The following is a 12,804-nucleotide window of genomic DNA, read 5'->3' on the forward strand; positions in this document are numbered from 1 at the left end:
AACGAGTTCATAAAAAATAAATTATAAAATTCAATAATTAGTATAAAATTTAAATTACAAAATAGATTTGAAAAAAATGCTATTTAAATAAATAATATTTTATAAGTAGATATAAAGTGAAATCCCCTCTCTCTTTTTTTTTTCTAAGTTAATTAATAACAATGTAATAAATATATAGGGCTTGGAAACGACGCTAACTTATAATAGAATACAGGTCATACAATAGCAGATGGTCCGGCGTTGCATCCATTTCTCTCTCTTTTTTAGTGGAAGAAAGAAAGTCATTTGAGAGAGAGAGAGAGAGAGGGTGAAATTGCATTTGTATGTTGAAAAGGAAATAGCAAAAACGACGACAGCAAGTGATCAAGAAAGAAAATACATAAAACAGAAAGATAATGCCGGTGAGAGTCGAAGAAACCTCCTCCTCCTCCTCCACCTCCTCCTCCTCCTCCGCACCTTCTCAACTTTCAGGTATTCGTTGCTTCCTTCGTTCGTACCACCACCTTTAATTCTATTATTCGATTTGATTAGGTTTAGTATCTAATTATAATATAATAATCAATGATGATGATTAATTAACACTGTGAAGGTGAAAATTCATCAGGACACACTTCACCTCCAGTTTGTACTCTTTTGACTGTTGGACAGGTAAGCCTTTTGCTCTCTCTCTCTCTCTCTCTCTAATTTTTTTTAATGATAATTAACACTGTGAAGGTGAAAATACCCCCCATTTCTCGCTGTTCATTTTTGTGAATTCATATGCGTTGTTGAATTTTTTTGTTGTTGGGTTGAAACAGGCCTTTTCTGGAACCCAGAATGTTTCTAGTCTTCAGAAGGATGAAGCTTGGAGAGTTAATGTTCGCATTCAAGGATGTGACCTTGATCATGGTTACCTATGTGGTACTATGGAAGCCCTTAATGTTCCTATGGCTGACACACCCGTACGTTACCATTTCCTTCTATCTTCCTACTTTTAGACCTGCAAAATAAGTATTTTTAAACAAAAAAATCCTTTCATTTTTGGCTAATAAAAGGTTCAACTAGGATTTAACTCATTTGTTAATGTGCGGCTATGTTTCCATGCTTCTTTGATCACCCGCAGTCTGAGCTAACAACACGTGCGTTGGATCTTCCTGTGGTATTAACTCTGTAGGGTGTTTCATGTTATTGTAACATATTGGTGTCTTGCTATTTCATTTCTCGCACTTAATTCTTATGGATCGGAATGGATTTGTTCCTGCTAGAGTATCCTTAGGACGGGACTTGAATGCAGTTGGACCTAATCAAAGGGATGCATGGATTCTGTAAAATGCTACTTTTTTTATTATTATTCTTGCAGGTTTACGGTGGTCAGGTGAATATGCAGAATGTACTTGCAGTTATGTTTACTTTGTTTAGCTATGATGTGTCAGGTAGTAACCTTTTGGGAAGGAGAAATCGTTGATGGCAAGAATTACACTTTCTTCACTGGCAAATGGGAAGCTTCGTATGTGCCTTAACTCCATCTTTAATGCATGGATCATGTTAGATATGAGTAATTGTGGACAATACTTTCCTTTTTAATTATTTCAAAAAAATTTACAGGTCAGAAGATGATACAAGGCACTGGACTCAGTTTCCGTCTTTCCAACCATTTCTGGTAAGATCCAGAACTTCTTTTGCATATACGCTGGATAAGTGCTCTCTGATTGATTTTGTTGTTCACAGGAACAAGTGAAGGTTGATGGTGGCAAGTCTTTGGACTTGATTAACTATCCGTACATATTTATGGTAATACATGATCAAACATTTGAGCATTTGGTGATAGAATCATTATATCAGAATTAGTAACTTGAGATTTTGTGTGGTCTGTGTCTAGAGATGGAAAGAGCAGTACTTTGTCAACGTTGGAACAGACTGTGGGTTGACCATAGCTGGTTTTTACTATGTTTGCTTCTCTTGTACTGATGGTTCCATCAATGGCTTCTACTATGATCCCAACAGCAGGTACTTCTCCCATTTTCCTTGGGCTTGAGATTCTACATAACGTTACTTGTTGTTTTCTCTGGATATTAAATGTTATGATGGCAATTTCTATCTATTTTTACAAATATCATATTCGTTAAACTAGATCAAGCATGTTCCCACTGTATAGTCACTGTTTACTTTTCTGTACTGCAAAACAAACTTATGAATGAAATATGGTAATGAATCATTCTTCATTTATCTTGCAGCCCGTTTCAGAAGCTTGAACTGAAATCCACCAATGAGGGAAGATCAGGTTTCAGTTTTTCATCTTATGAGTTACAGTGAAGTAGAACTGGTGCAACTGAATCAAGGATTAGCACCTGAGAATTTGTTGAATTGAGCTGAGTTTCTTGAACCACATCTCTGAAATCTATAGTGCTCGATCTGTAATAGTAAACACTACCTTTTCATGCTGCTGTGAAACGCGCACCATGGACTTTTATCATCTCAAACTGAACAAGTGACTTAGTGTTTGGTCATGGTTGTTTTGTGAGCATTATAAACTGGTTTGGACAGGATCTGTATCTGATCAAGAAAAATCTCCTGTGAAGGCAGGTCTTGGATGGGATCCAATGAACAATCAAAGTTATGTATTTGTAGCAGTCAAATTAGCAGATGATCGATGCTTTAGCTTCATAACTTTAGCTCAAGGGAAATGGCTTCAGAAACCTCCCAAACAAAATTAGTTTGATAGGAAAACAAAGTAATTCTTTGGCGTTATACTGGCTTTAGGTCGCCCTCTTTGCTGCAGATGATCATGCAACTTCCATGTCCCAATTGTTGGAAACTAACCACGCAAGTATTTGAACATCGCAAAGTGAGTGTTTATTGATTGTTTCACGCTTTATTCGGATTAATTTGTTTTTTCGTCTTTTTCCTTTTCTTGCCCTTAGGGTATCATTGTTTTCACATTCCTCTTCAGTAAAGAGACATCAGAACTCAGCCATTCGTCAGAAATTTGATAACCTAAAAACTTCTGAAGTGGAGAAGAAACCTTGTTTTTGCTAGCAAGAGTAGGCACATTTGAGGGCATCTCTCCTGAGTCCGATGTTTGTTGAGTATTGTTAAGAATACTGAGGGAGACAATTTCACTCGCATGAGCAGAGGAATGCAGCATCTGCAAACCATATTGTGCCACATCAACCTTTGAGGATTTGGAATGTACTGTGAGCGATTTATCTTCCTCCCACTAAATGCAGCCCACATAAACAACATTTGTTTCAATGAATTTTAAAGATGATGTTAAAGAGAGTGATTAAAAAAAACTATGGATAATAGAATTGGTGTTTATAGAGGAGGGAAAGGGAAAAAAAACACTTTGGGAGTTGGAGTTTTTGAAAGGACAAAAAATCATTGGTATAAAATGGTTGTATAAAAAACAATTAAAAGACAATGATAAAATTAACAATTATAAAACAAGCATGATAGCTAAAAATTACAAGTAAGAGTACGGTGTTGATCACAAAAAAAATATTGCTCTAGTTGCGAGGAATGATGCAATAAGATTGATTATTGATTTGGCAACTTGAAATTTATGATTTATCTTTCACTTGGATATGAGTCAGTTTTTCTCCATGGAGATCTTCAAGAATAGATATTTATTGATCAACCTTTAGGATATGTGAAATTTGATAAAAAGCATGAGTTATATAATTTGTAAAATATTTTGTATGGGTTAAAGTTCTAAGAGCTTGATATAGTCATATAAATACTTATTTATTGAATGAATGATCTAAAAGTTGTACAATATATTTTTTATTAAAATTAAAAATGGAGGAAAGATGTTATGTTTGGAGAATTTAAAAGGTTCATGATGACTAAATTTGATATGTCAATCTTGAAAAGTTATATTATTTTCATGATTTTGAAGTGGTTTAATAAAATGTCAGAATATTTATTTCTTAAGAAAGAAATGTTTGAGAAATTTTAAAGAAGTTTAGAATAAAGAATTGCAATTCGATAAGTACACCAATTAAATTTAGTTTGAAGCTAAATAAGGATAATGGAGGAGAAAAAAGGTTGACTACATCTTTATAAGCAAATTGACGTGAAACTCGTGATCTTATCGAAACTCACAGCAACATTGATAGTGAATCTCGAAAAGTTGAAACAGGTTTGATAAGAGTATGACACAATTAAAACTTATCCCAAAACACCAACATTATTGCAATAAAAATCTTCACCCTACAAATACCAATTCACGAATAAAAAATACAAGAAAGACACTACAAAGCTAATTAATCTTCAATAAGTCAATTTAGTCCGTTAAATAATCAAAAAATATGAAAATCTCTCTCACAAAAGTAGAATAAATTCAATAATAATAGTATTATCAATTCTTCATATTTTGTGCTTACAAAGAGTATTTATATTATTGGGAAAAAAAGACCTTAATACTAATGGATCAAATATGCATTTAATTTAAATAAAAACCCAAAATAATTAAATTAAAGATTAAAAATAAAAAACAATAGTCTAAATTATTTTTCACCCTTTTTCCATGTATGATAGTGAAAAATATTAAGATAAATAATTGTTGAAGAATCCTTGTTGAACACAGGTTTGATGCCTTATAAAATAAAAAATAATTCTTGACTAGTTAATTCTTCTTATTTGATATGGAATCCTTGTAAAATAAATAAGTTAAAAGTTGTTATATAAGTTCCCAATAGTATTAAAGACTCTTTGTAGTGAATAAAATCTATAACTTTTAAGAAAACAATATCTTATTTTGTTTTCGTACTTTGTTAACATATTCTAAACCCAATTTTAAACATATCATTCTTTCTTGTCCAGATTAATTATCGGGCCTACCATATATCCTTGGAATGGTACAAATATCTATTTTCCAACTCATTTGAATCATATCAAAACTCCTTTTGTAGCTTTAGATATGACCTTAAAAATAGACAAAGGTGCAAATTGACAAATTTGAACCATTTTTACCCAAGTCTCTTAACTTAACTAATTGAACTATCCTGAATTCATTTTATTTTAGGCTTATAATAGATTCAATGAACACTCTAATTGATTATAGACTTAACTTAGCTAATTGAACTATCCTGAATTCATTTTATTTTAGGCTTATAATAGATTCAATGAACACTCTAATTGATTATAGACTTAACTTAGCTAATTGAACTATCCTGAATTCATTTTATTTTAGGCTTATAATAGATTCAATGAACACTCTAATTGATTATAGACTTAACTTAGCTAATTGAACTATCCTGAATTCATTTTATTTTAGGCTTATAATAGATTCAATGAACACTCTAATTGATTATTTAATGTCATATCTAGAATTGCATCACAAATTATAAGGAGTTTAATGTATTTGACAACAATAAAGTTAAATGTAATGTATTCAGTAAGTATTGTTAGTAGATATATGAAGAATCCAATATAATTTTATCTTTTAACTGTTAAAAAGATATTTTTGTATTTGAAAGATACTGTGGAGTTATAGATTGTTCTATATAAAAAAAAAGATAGATTTGATAAGAGATCAAGATAATAGAAGAACTTATGAGTTTGTTTTTAAGATTAATTCAAGCGTTATTTCATGCTCTTTAAAGAAGCAATCAACTATCACTTTTTAGAAATAATTTTTAGTTATTTTCTTGTGTGTGTTTCCATCGGATTAGCGGTGAGAACAAGGTTGATATGTTGGTCGGCTAGTGTGGAAAAAGTGGTGGTGTTAAGGCTGATGTAGTTGTTGATCTTGCTTTTTCTTTTTTTAATCTTTTCTCTAGTCTTTAGGGTTTTTCTCTCTCTTTTGTTGGTCTCTTTCTGTTTTGTGTAGGATTTTCTCTTATTTATATTATCAGGACTTCTCTCACTATTAAAAAAATAAAAAACTACTATTGAAAGATTTTATTTAGAATTTTTGCGGTCTTAGTTTGATTCACTATTTATATTTTCCTTTTTTGTGTATTTTTTTATTCATATATAAAGAGAAAAAATGAATAAATTTTTTTTTCTTGCCTCTCATTTCACTTTTTTATTTTTTACTTTTCTATCTTGTCACATGGAATAAAATAAAATAAATAAAAGTGTCAAGAATTACAAAATTATGAAAATTGAGTGAATTTTATTGAAATTATATTTTTTGGAAATAAATGAAAAATTTAAGGGTTAAAAATGGATTATGTCAATATGATGCTAATGATGAAGATGGTGAAAATAGGACTACTAAATTAACATTAATTTTTAATTTATTGATAAGTAATGATAATTATAATTAGTGATAATAACATGATAAAGGTGATTACAAAAAAACAATGATACAGAGATTTTAAATTTATTTGCAAAGGTTAAAAAGCTAATGATGGTAGTAAAATTAATAACCACGGACGGTAATATTAAAATAGAAGATGGTGGAAGAGAATCGATAATTGATAATTATATGCGTGAAGAGAATCTAGAATTAAATATGTTTGTCAAGGTTCATGGTGGAGTTAATAATGATGGTGAAAATATTAAAATAGAATATGATGATATTTTAACGAGGCTTGTTTAGAATATTTGTTTTTAAAATAGTTTTTATAGTTATGGTTTGAAAAAATAAATTTAAAAAAAATATGGTTAGTTATAATTAGATATATATTTGATAAAAATTATGGTTAAAGTTTATATATAATAAAATATGTATTAAAATGTTTTTTAAAAGTGTGATTGTAGTTTTTTAAAAATATTTTTTATTTAAAAATGTATCAAAATAATTATTTTATTTATTTTTAAAAAATTATTTTTGATATAAACGCATCAAAATAATTTAAAAATACTAAAAAAATATTAACTTAAAGCAAAGAAAAAATAAAAAAATTCTCAATTTTTTTCATAAACACTTTCAAAAATACAAAAGTAAGCACCGAAGGGCTTGGCCTAGCGGTGGCAGGAGCCTCGCTCCTTCTGCTGCGCATGGGTTCGAGTCCTGGCGTTGCACGTCTGTCAGCCCCGCGCTGCCTTACCTGCCTGCTGGGTTTGCAGGATATTCAGTAGGCCGTGGGGATTAGTCGTGGTGCGCGCAAGCTGGCCCGAACACCCCACGTTAATCAAAAAAAAAAAAAATACAAAAGTAAACAATATTTTACAAAACTTAGTTAAAAAGCATATAAAACCTGCATTTCAAACTTAATTTTTTATTAGATCCACAATATAAAACACAATTTGATTTATTACTATAAATTACTACGTTTTGTTATACCACAAGTGCAAAACAAACACAGCCTTAGTTGGTGGCTTTAATTTGACAGTTTCAACTTTCAATGGCCCCCCTGCAATGGAAGTAAAGAGCAATCGGCAAAATAGGGAGTTGTTAAGGTGCCATGCAATCGGCCGAGTATTGCGAACCCAAAGACTTGCAAGCTCACCCTTTTTGCCCATCTATTTAAGGCTATATGCCCAAAGGCTTGTACTTGATCATCTTGATCCTGCGTTTAGGAATGTAGACTACCAGATTCCTTAATTTTTAGAAGATTGTCCCGAATAAGTCGACCTTCCAATCTGCTGCCGAATCCATGGGCAGGCAAGAAACAACCTAGCGAAAGAAAGCGAAAGCCATCGTAGCGGTGAGCGAAATGGGAGCTATGGAAGAGGCAGCTGTAGTCTTTACACGAGATACACATCCACCTCCTTCACATTCAGATGAACTCTAGCGATTGCTTCCAGTTTCAACGAACAGCCTCAATTAGTCAACGAAGGCAGCCTTACCCTTACAGAACGGAGATGCTGATGCTCACTGATCAATTGGTCTGTGTGGACCAATTTCTAGGGGGGATATTTAAGAAAAGAAAAGAAAACTGTAAATCCATTTCACTAGTGACAACACTGAAACACGACACTAAATCCAAAATTTTCACCAGAAAGATATTGAGCTTGTTACAGTACATCCCCAGCATAGCAATCACATATCATTTGCCTTTATGAAGATTTCAGAGTAGTAATGAGGACCAACCAAAACAGATCTTTAAGATAGATTAGGATCTATTAGCATTCAATCCTCTGAGAAGCCGTTTCCAATACACCACATGATCGATACCGACTTGCCAACTTGCATCTTTTCAGTTGCTAAGAAGATCCTCTGGTTTTTGACTGCCTTTCTTTCTCATGATCTAGTTCTAGGCATCACTGTTAACCGAGATGAGGAAATGGATTGTAGGACTAGACTGCCTGCAGGCCATGTAAAACAATGTCACACTGAGTGCACAATCATCATGAATGCATGTCATATTAGAATACAAAAGTTTAACCTATCAAAGAAAAAAATGTTGGTAGAATAATTCAAATTTGAAGGTTATTATGTCATTCACAACACGTTATTGAAAGACTAATTGCATTACATGACAGGAATACTATCAAATCATGAACACGTAATAGTTCTTTACTCAACATCCTGCTTGAAGATATCATGCAGGGTTCGATGATTGACCAGGAGCATCATGGAACAGATCAGATAAACATCAAAATCACAAAATACAATAATCCAAAGAAGTTTGCCACAAAATTCCAACAGATTAGAGGGGGAATATGCACACTTCAACACGAATTAAAACATGGATAAATCTTTAATTCATGCTCATATTTTATACAACAAAATCACCCTCTATATTCCATTGTCACAATCAAAGGATTGCTCGGTTAAAGTCACGTTGGAACTAAGAGGTGAAATATAATTACAGACACAATCAGGAGTCAGGTCAGGGCACAACATGAATTAAACAATCCATGAATTTTATTTCAAATTTATCCCAAGGATAGTATAGAGAGTACCTAATATGATCCTTCACTAAGGGCACAAAAAAATGCTGTGAGAAAATAAATGTAACGTAAGTGGAAAATGATAATCAAGTAAAAGAACATACAACAAATACTCCAAAACCTATGGATCACCTTAAAAACCTTGGAAACTGCCTCAGCATTATGTAGAGCTGTTCTGTGGTTCATCAGCATTGACTTCACCACTAGAGGTCCCTTGGACATTTGCAGCCTCTGATGCAGGACCCGATCCTAATAATAAGGGGGTTTGTTTATTTTCAGTACTGGAATTTTTATTAGCATCAGGTCTAGCAGCCCGAGCTCTAAGGGGAGGTTCAAAATGCTTGCTGGCAACATCAGGAGGAGATGAATCTTCTCCAGGGAGTACAAGAAGCCCCTTATCATGTAGAGATGATGGTTCATTGTAGCAAGTGTCCCAGAGGGTGTCTACAAGCTGTCTTTCCTCCATAGCTGCCCCAAGCTCATCAGGTGACATCAGGCTGATACCATTAATCCGTTCTTCAAGGAGTTGCTTCAATTTTTCATCATCCTCACCTAATCTACCAGTGTTCCCATCTATTTTGTTTTGAGCAAGCTCAAGAAGGCCACGAAGGGCAGCTTCTCGTACTTCTGCATCTTCACTTGAGGCAAGGTGCAACATTATGCGTGGGAATCCCAGCTGGCTGACTATGCTGCAATCTGAACTATTCTCATGCAGTAGGTAGTGGATCAAGTTCAATGCTTTCCTGAAAATTTAATTTTATAAGAAACTAAAAATGGAGAACTAAATCAAGAATCAATTCAGTCAGTCTTGGAGCTACTGGAAAAATAAAACTCTCATTGTTTCAGTTGAACAACAGGTTTTGATTTCTTTAACTGTTTATAATGAATTAGCACTGCCAAATTCATCAGCAGTCAAACAAAAAGACTATTTGCAGCATAACAAGTACCACTCCAAATACCTTTGAAATCTCACATTCTCAGAACCCAGGGCATCTCTCAGAGCTGCAAAACCATTTCCTAGATGAAAGGCAGCAATACCTGGTTTGTTATGTCGGACTAAAGCTGAGAATCACCAACAATAAATCTCACATTAAGATCCTTCTAAACCAAGGAATGCAGTGAGTGGACACAACCAACTTGCAAGCTGTAACAGTCAAGATTGACACATACAAAAGAAAACAGTACTTACATGATATTGCACCTAGCGCTTTGGTTCTTACAGTCACATCAGGATCTGAAGTGAAATTAGAAAGCAGAGGCTCAAAACCATTTGCTTCCATAACCATTTGCTGACTCCTAGGGTTGTTCTGGACAATGGTGGTTACAACTTCAGCAGCCTTTGCTCGAACACTAGCATGGGTGTTCTTCAGAAAACCAAGGAGAGGGACCAAACCACCGATCGAATGAAGATCTGCACATATGCATACATAACAGAATCTGTACTTGTAAGAGAGACAAAATCAACTGATTTATTGCATATTGATAAGTACATATCCAAGGAAAGATGCAATCAAATTTTCATATATAGTAATAACTCCACAGGCATATTCATTCAAATTTGTCAAAAGATAGCTAAATCATAAAACATGTCATCATGCAACCCATGCAAGTAGATACTCCACAAATTTCCAACTTAATCAGAACGATCCAAACTGTCACAATTTGCAATAAACAGAAACATAAAAGGAGCCGTAACAGTTTAGAGCTGTCTTGCACAGTGTTACCCACAGTACAAAATATTCCCTGCCAATTGCCAACAATATCAACTACGAAGATGTTGACAGAGAAAAATATTGACTACAGGGCTAGGTGAAGATGGGACATAAAAATATTGACTACAAGAAAAAGGTATCAAAATGCCAGGAGCATCCCGATGCTAACCATACATACTCGGATGAGCAGTTTCGATATGTACAAGACAATAATAAATAAATAAATAACAAAGCCAATCTGAGAAATGAAATAAGAGAATATGTGAGAGACAAGTGGGTATTTGAGGTTGCCAAGATATACTAAGACAAAACGTACCATTGGCCATGTCAATGGACTCAACATGTTCCTGCAGCTCATCCAACAAATCTGCCAAAGAACAAGTTCATTACATAAGTAATTACAAATCCAAATCATTAAGACCCAACAAAGAGTACCTTCAATATCAGCAGGAGTAACTCCTTGAGATTCCAACACTTGTTCTGGGGTTCGCATCACAAGAGTTATCTCCTTCATTCTCTTTATCACATCAACGCTCTGTGATTGCATAGCTTCCGTAAACCATCTTCTATCCTCCTCACTGTCATTACACAAATTCAATGCATTTTTCAATCTTTTTCTATAAAAAAAACAACTAATTCTTCTCAACATCAATAAATGATTACCTCAGATTGCGATTTGGAGCAGTCCCATCAGAATGGGCAAGGCTCCACTTGAGCAATCCGTCCCAGTTGGGTCCCTCTTTTGCCATGCCTCTTCTACTTCACTAATACCTACTTCCTTCAAACCCTAAAACTTGTTTGCCCTTTTTAAATTGCGGAAATACAAATAAAGATAAAGGGTATGGAAATAAGCATAAATAGAAGAGAAGAGAGAAGAAACAAAAAGTAGGCGAAGCAGACGAATACTGATTGACTATTTCGGTAACACTCTCCAGGTTTCCGGTCTCGGTCAGATCAGCCCACACAAAAGCAAGGGCTGTGAGCGGTGTACAACAAAATGTCATGGGCCTGTCAGGACGTGGGGTCTTCGATCTAAGGCCATCTATTAAAGTGGGGTAGTATTGTTCCCCGTGTTTCGGGGTATTTAGTGTTTACGCAGATGTGTTATCATAATTGTTTTCTAAAAATTATTTTTAAATATATTAAAATAATTTAAAAATATTAATTTTTAATTAAAAATTAAAATTTTTTGAAACAATTTGCATTTCCAAACACTTCGGATAATCTAGTATATACAATTAATTATTCGGTTGTCATGTAAAAGCGCAATAATTGTTAATTATATGAATTGTTAATTTATGTAAGTAGTGGATTGTTAGTTAATTATACTCTTATTTAAGTTGTTATTGTGAATGAAAAGGTATCTAAAATTTCATTTAATATGAGTACTTTAAAGACTTAGCTCTCTTAAAATGGCTATTTATTTATTCTTTATTAATAAGTCTTTTACAAATAGTAATAGAGTGGTTTGGTTCATGGCTAAAGGGCACAATACACATGAAATATCTTTAAAAAAAACTAAACTTAAAAAAAATAAATAGATCTGAGATAATCCCAGTCATTTTGAAAATCAATGAAAAATTTTATAGAAATCAAATTAAAAAAATTAAAGAAGTTGAATCTACAATTAAATGAATATTGAAATATGAAACTAAAAAAACATGAGCTTATTATAAACAAAAAGCAACCAAACCCAGGTGAATCACTTAAATATGGGTTAATCTCTAAAACTTGCAACTCATACTCATACTCAATTAATAAGCTCAATTTCTTATCAATTTAATGTAGAATGATGAAATCAAAAAAAAAATCAATTTAAAAAATTTATCAAAGTGAAAAGGATAACAATCAAAAAAATAAGGATCAAATTTAATAAGAAAAACACTTAAGAATAATGAAATTATAGAAAAAAAATTAAAAATTATCTCAAATAAAACAATAATAATCAAAATAATAGGGGAAAATTTTAAAAATAAAAAAACTAGAAGGGAAATGAAATTGAAAAAGAATTCAAATTTGATAAATTATTTCAAATAAGACAAATAAAAAAAATGAGGACAAATACAAAGAAATAACAAATTAAATGACTAATTTAAAATTTTAAAGGGATTGACCTAAAAATTAAAGAGGAGAGAGGGACAAACGATAAACCAGATGATTGTAAACCATACAAACTACCTCATAACTAAAGAGATGCTGAGATTATTCGATCATGACTATGAAAGGTAATGTTTAGTCAAAGAATAAACCAATAGGTATTGCTCAGTTGTTGACACGTGTAATAACATGACCAAAAAATTGATATCTTCTCCCAAGTGCAGGA

At 32.8% G+C, this 12,804-nt stretch overlaps 2 protein-coding genes across 4 annotated transcripts; one reads left to right on the forward strand and one right to left on the reverse strand.

The window, feature by feature from the left end:
* Positions 1-219: 219 nt before the first annotated feature.
* LOC105112921 (glucose-induced degradation protein 4 homolog) lies at positions 220-2,643 on the forward strand. Of its 2 annotated transcripts, none has more exons than XM_011008832.1 (8): positions 220-471; positions 590-648; positions 798-941; positions 1,413-1,486; positions 1,585-1,639; positions 1,708-1,770; positions 1,859-1,986; positions 2,214-2,643. In XM_011008832.1, exons 1-8 carry the CDS (start codon positions 396-398, stop codon positions 2,290-2,292), a joined length of 678 nt encoding a protein of 225 aa, XP_011007134.1. In that variant the 5' UTR covers positions 220-395; the 3' UTR covers positions 2,293-2,643. The 2 variants fall into 2 exon arrangements, with proteins under 2 accessions (XP_011007134.1, XP_011007135.1); XM_011008833.1 differs by having other exon boundaries at positions 605-648.
* Positions 2,644-7,791: 5,148 nt separating this feature from the next.
* On the reverse strand, positions 7,792-11,468 carry LOC105112922 (hsp70 nucleotide exchange factor fes1-like). Of its 2 annotated transcripts, none has more exons than XM_011008834.1 (7): positions 11,145-11,466; positions 10,917-11,059; positions 10,798-10,848; positions 9,959-10,180; positions 9,729-9,831; positions 8,902-9,512; positions 7,792-8,181 (listed from the first exon to the last, which is right to left on the reverse strand). In XM_011008834.1, exons 1-6 carry the CDS (start codon positions 11,228-11,230, stop codon positions 8,930-8,932), a joined length of 1,188 nt encoding a protein of 395 aa, XP_011007136.1. In that variant the 5' UTR covers positions 11,231-11,466; the 3' UTR covers positions 7,792-8,181; positions 8,902-8,929. The 2 variants fall into 2 exon arrangements, with proteins under 2 accessions (XP_011007136.1, XP_011007137.1); XM_011008835.1 differs by having other exon boundaries at positions 8,123-8,139; positions 11,145-11,468.
* Positions 11,469-12,804: the final 1,336 nt, after the last annotated feature.

Source organism: Populus euphratica, unplaced genomic scaffold, assembly GCF_000495115.2.
Source record: "Populus euphratica unplaced genomic scaffold, PopEup_1.0 scaffold376.1, whole genome shotgun sequence".
Classification (NCBI taxonomy): Eukaryota; Viridiplantae; Streptophyta; class Magnoliopsida; order Malpighiales; family Salicaceae; genus Populus; species Populus euphratica.

Coding starts and splice junctions, on each gene's coding strand:
- LOC105112921 (XM_011008832.1), top strand. CDS start 396: ATGCCGGTGAGAGTCGAAGAAACCTCCTCCTCCTCCTCCACCTCCTCC. Junction 472..589: donor CGCACCTTCTCAACTTTCAG/GTATTCGTTGCT, acceptor AACACTGTGAAG/GTGAAAATTCATCAGGACAC. Junction 1,640..1,707: donor CGTCTTTCCAACCATTTCTG/GTAAGATCCAGA, acceptor TGTTGTTCACAG/GAACAAGTGAAGGTTGATGG.
- LOC105112922 (XM_011008834.1), bottom strand. CDS start 11,230: ATGGCAAAAGAGGGACCCAACTGGGACGGATTGCTCAAGTGGAGCCTT. Junction 11,060..11,144: donor GCTCCAAATCGCAATCTGAG/GTAATCATTTAT, acceptor GTGTAATGACAG/TGAGGAGGATAGAAGATGGT. Junction 10,849..10,916: donor TACTCCTGCTGATATTGAAG/GTACTCTTTGTT, acceptor GTTCTTTGGCAG/ATTTGTTGGATGAGCTGCAG.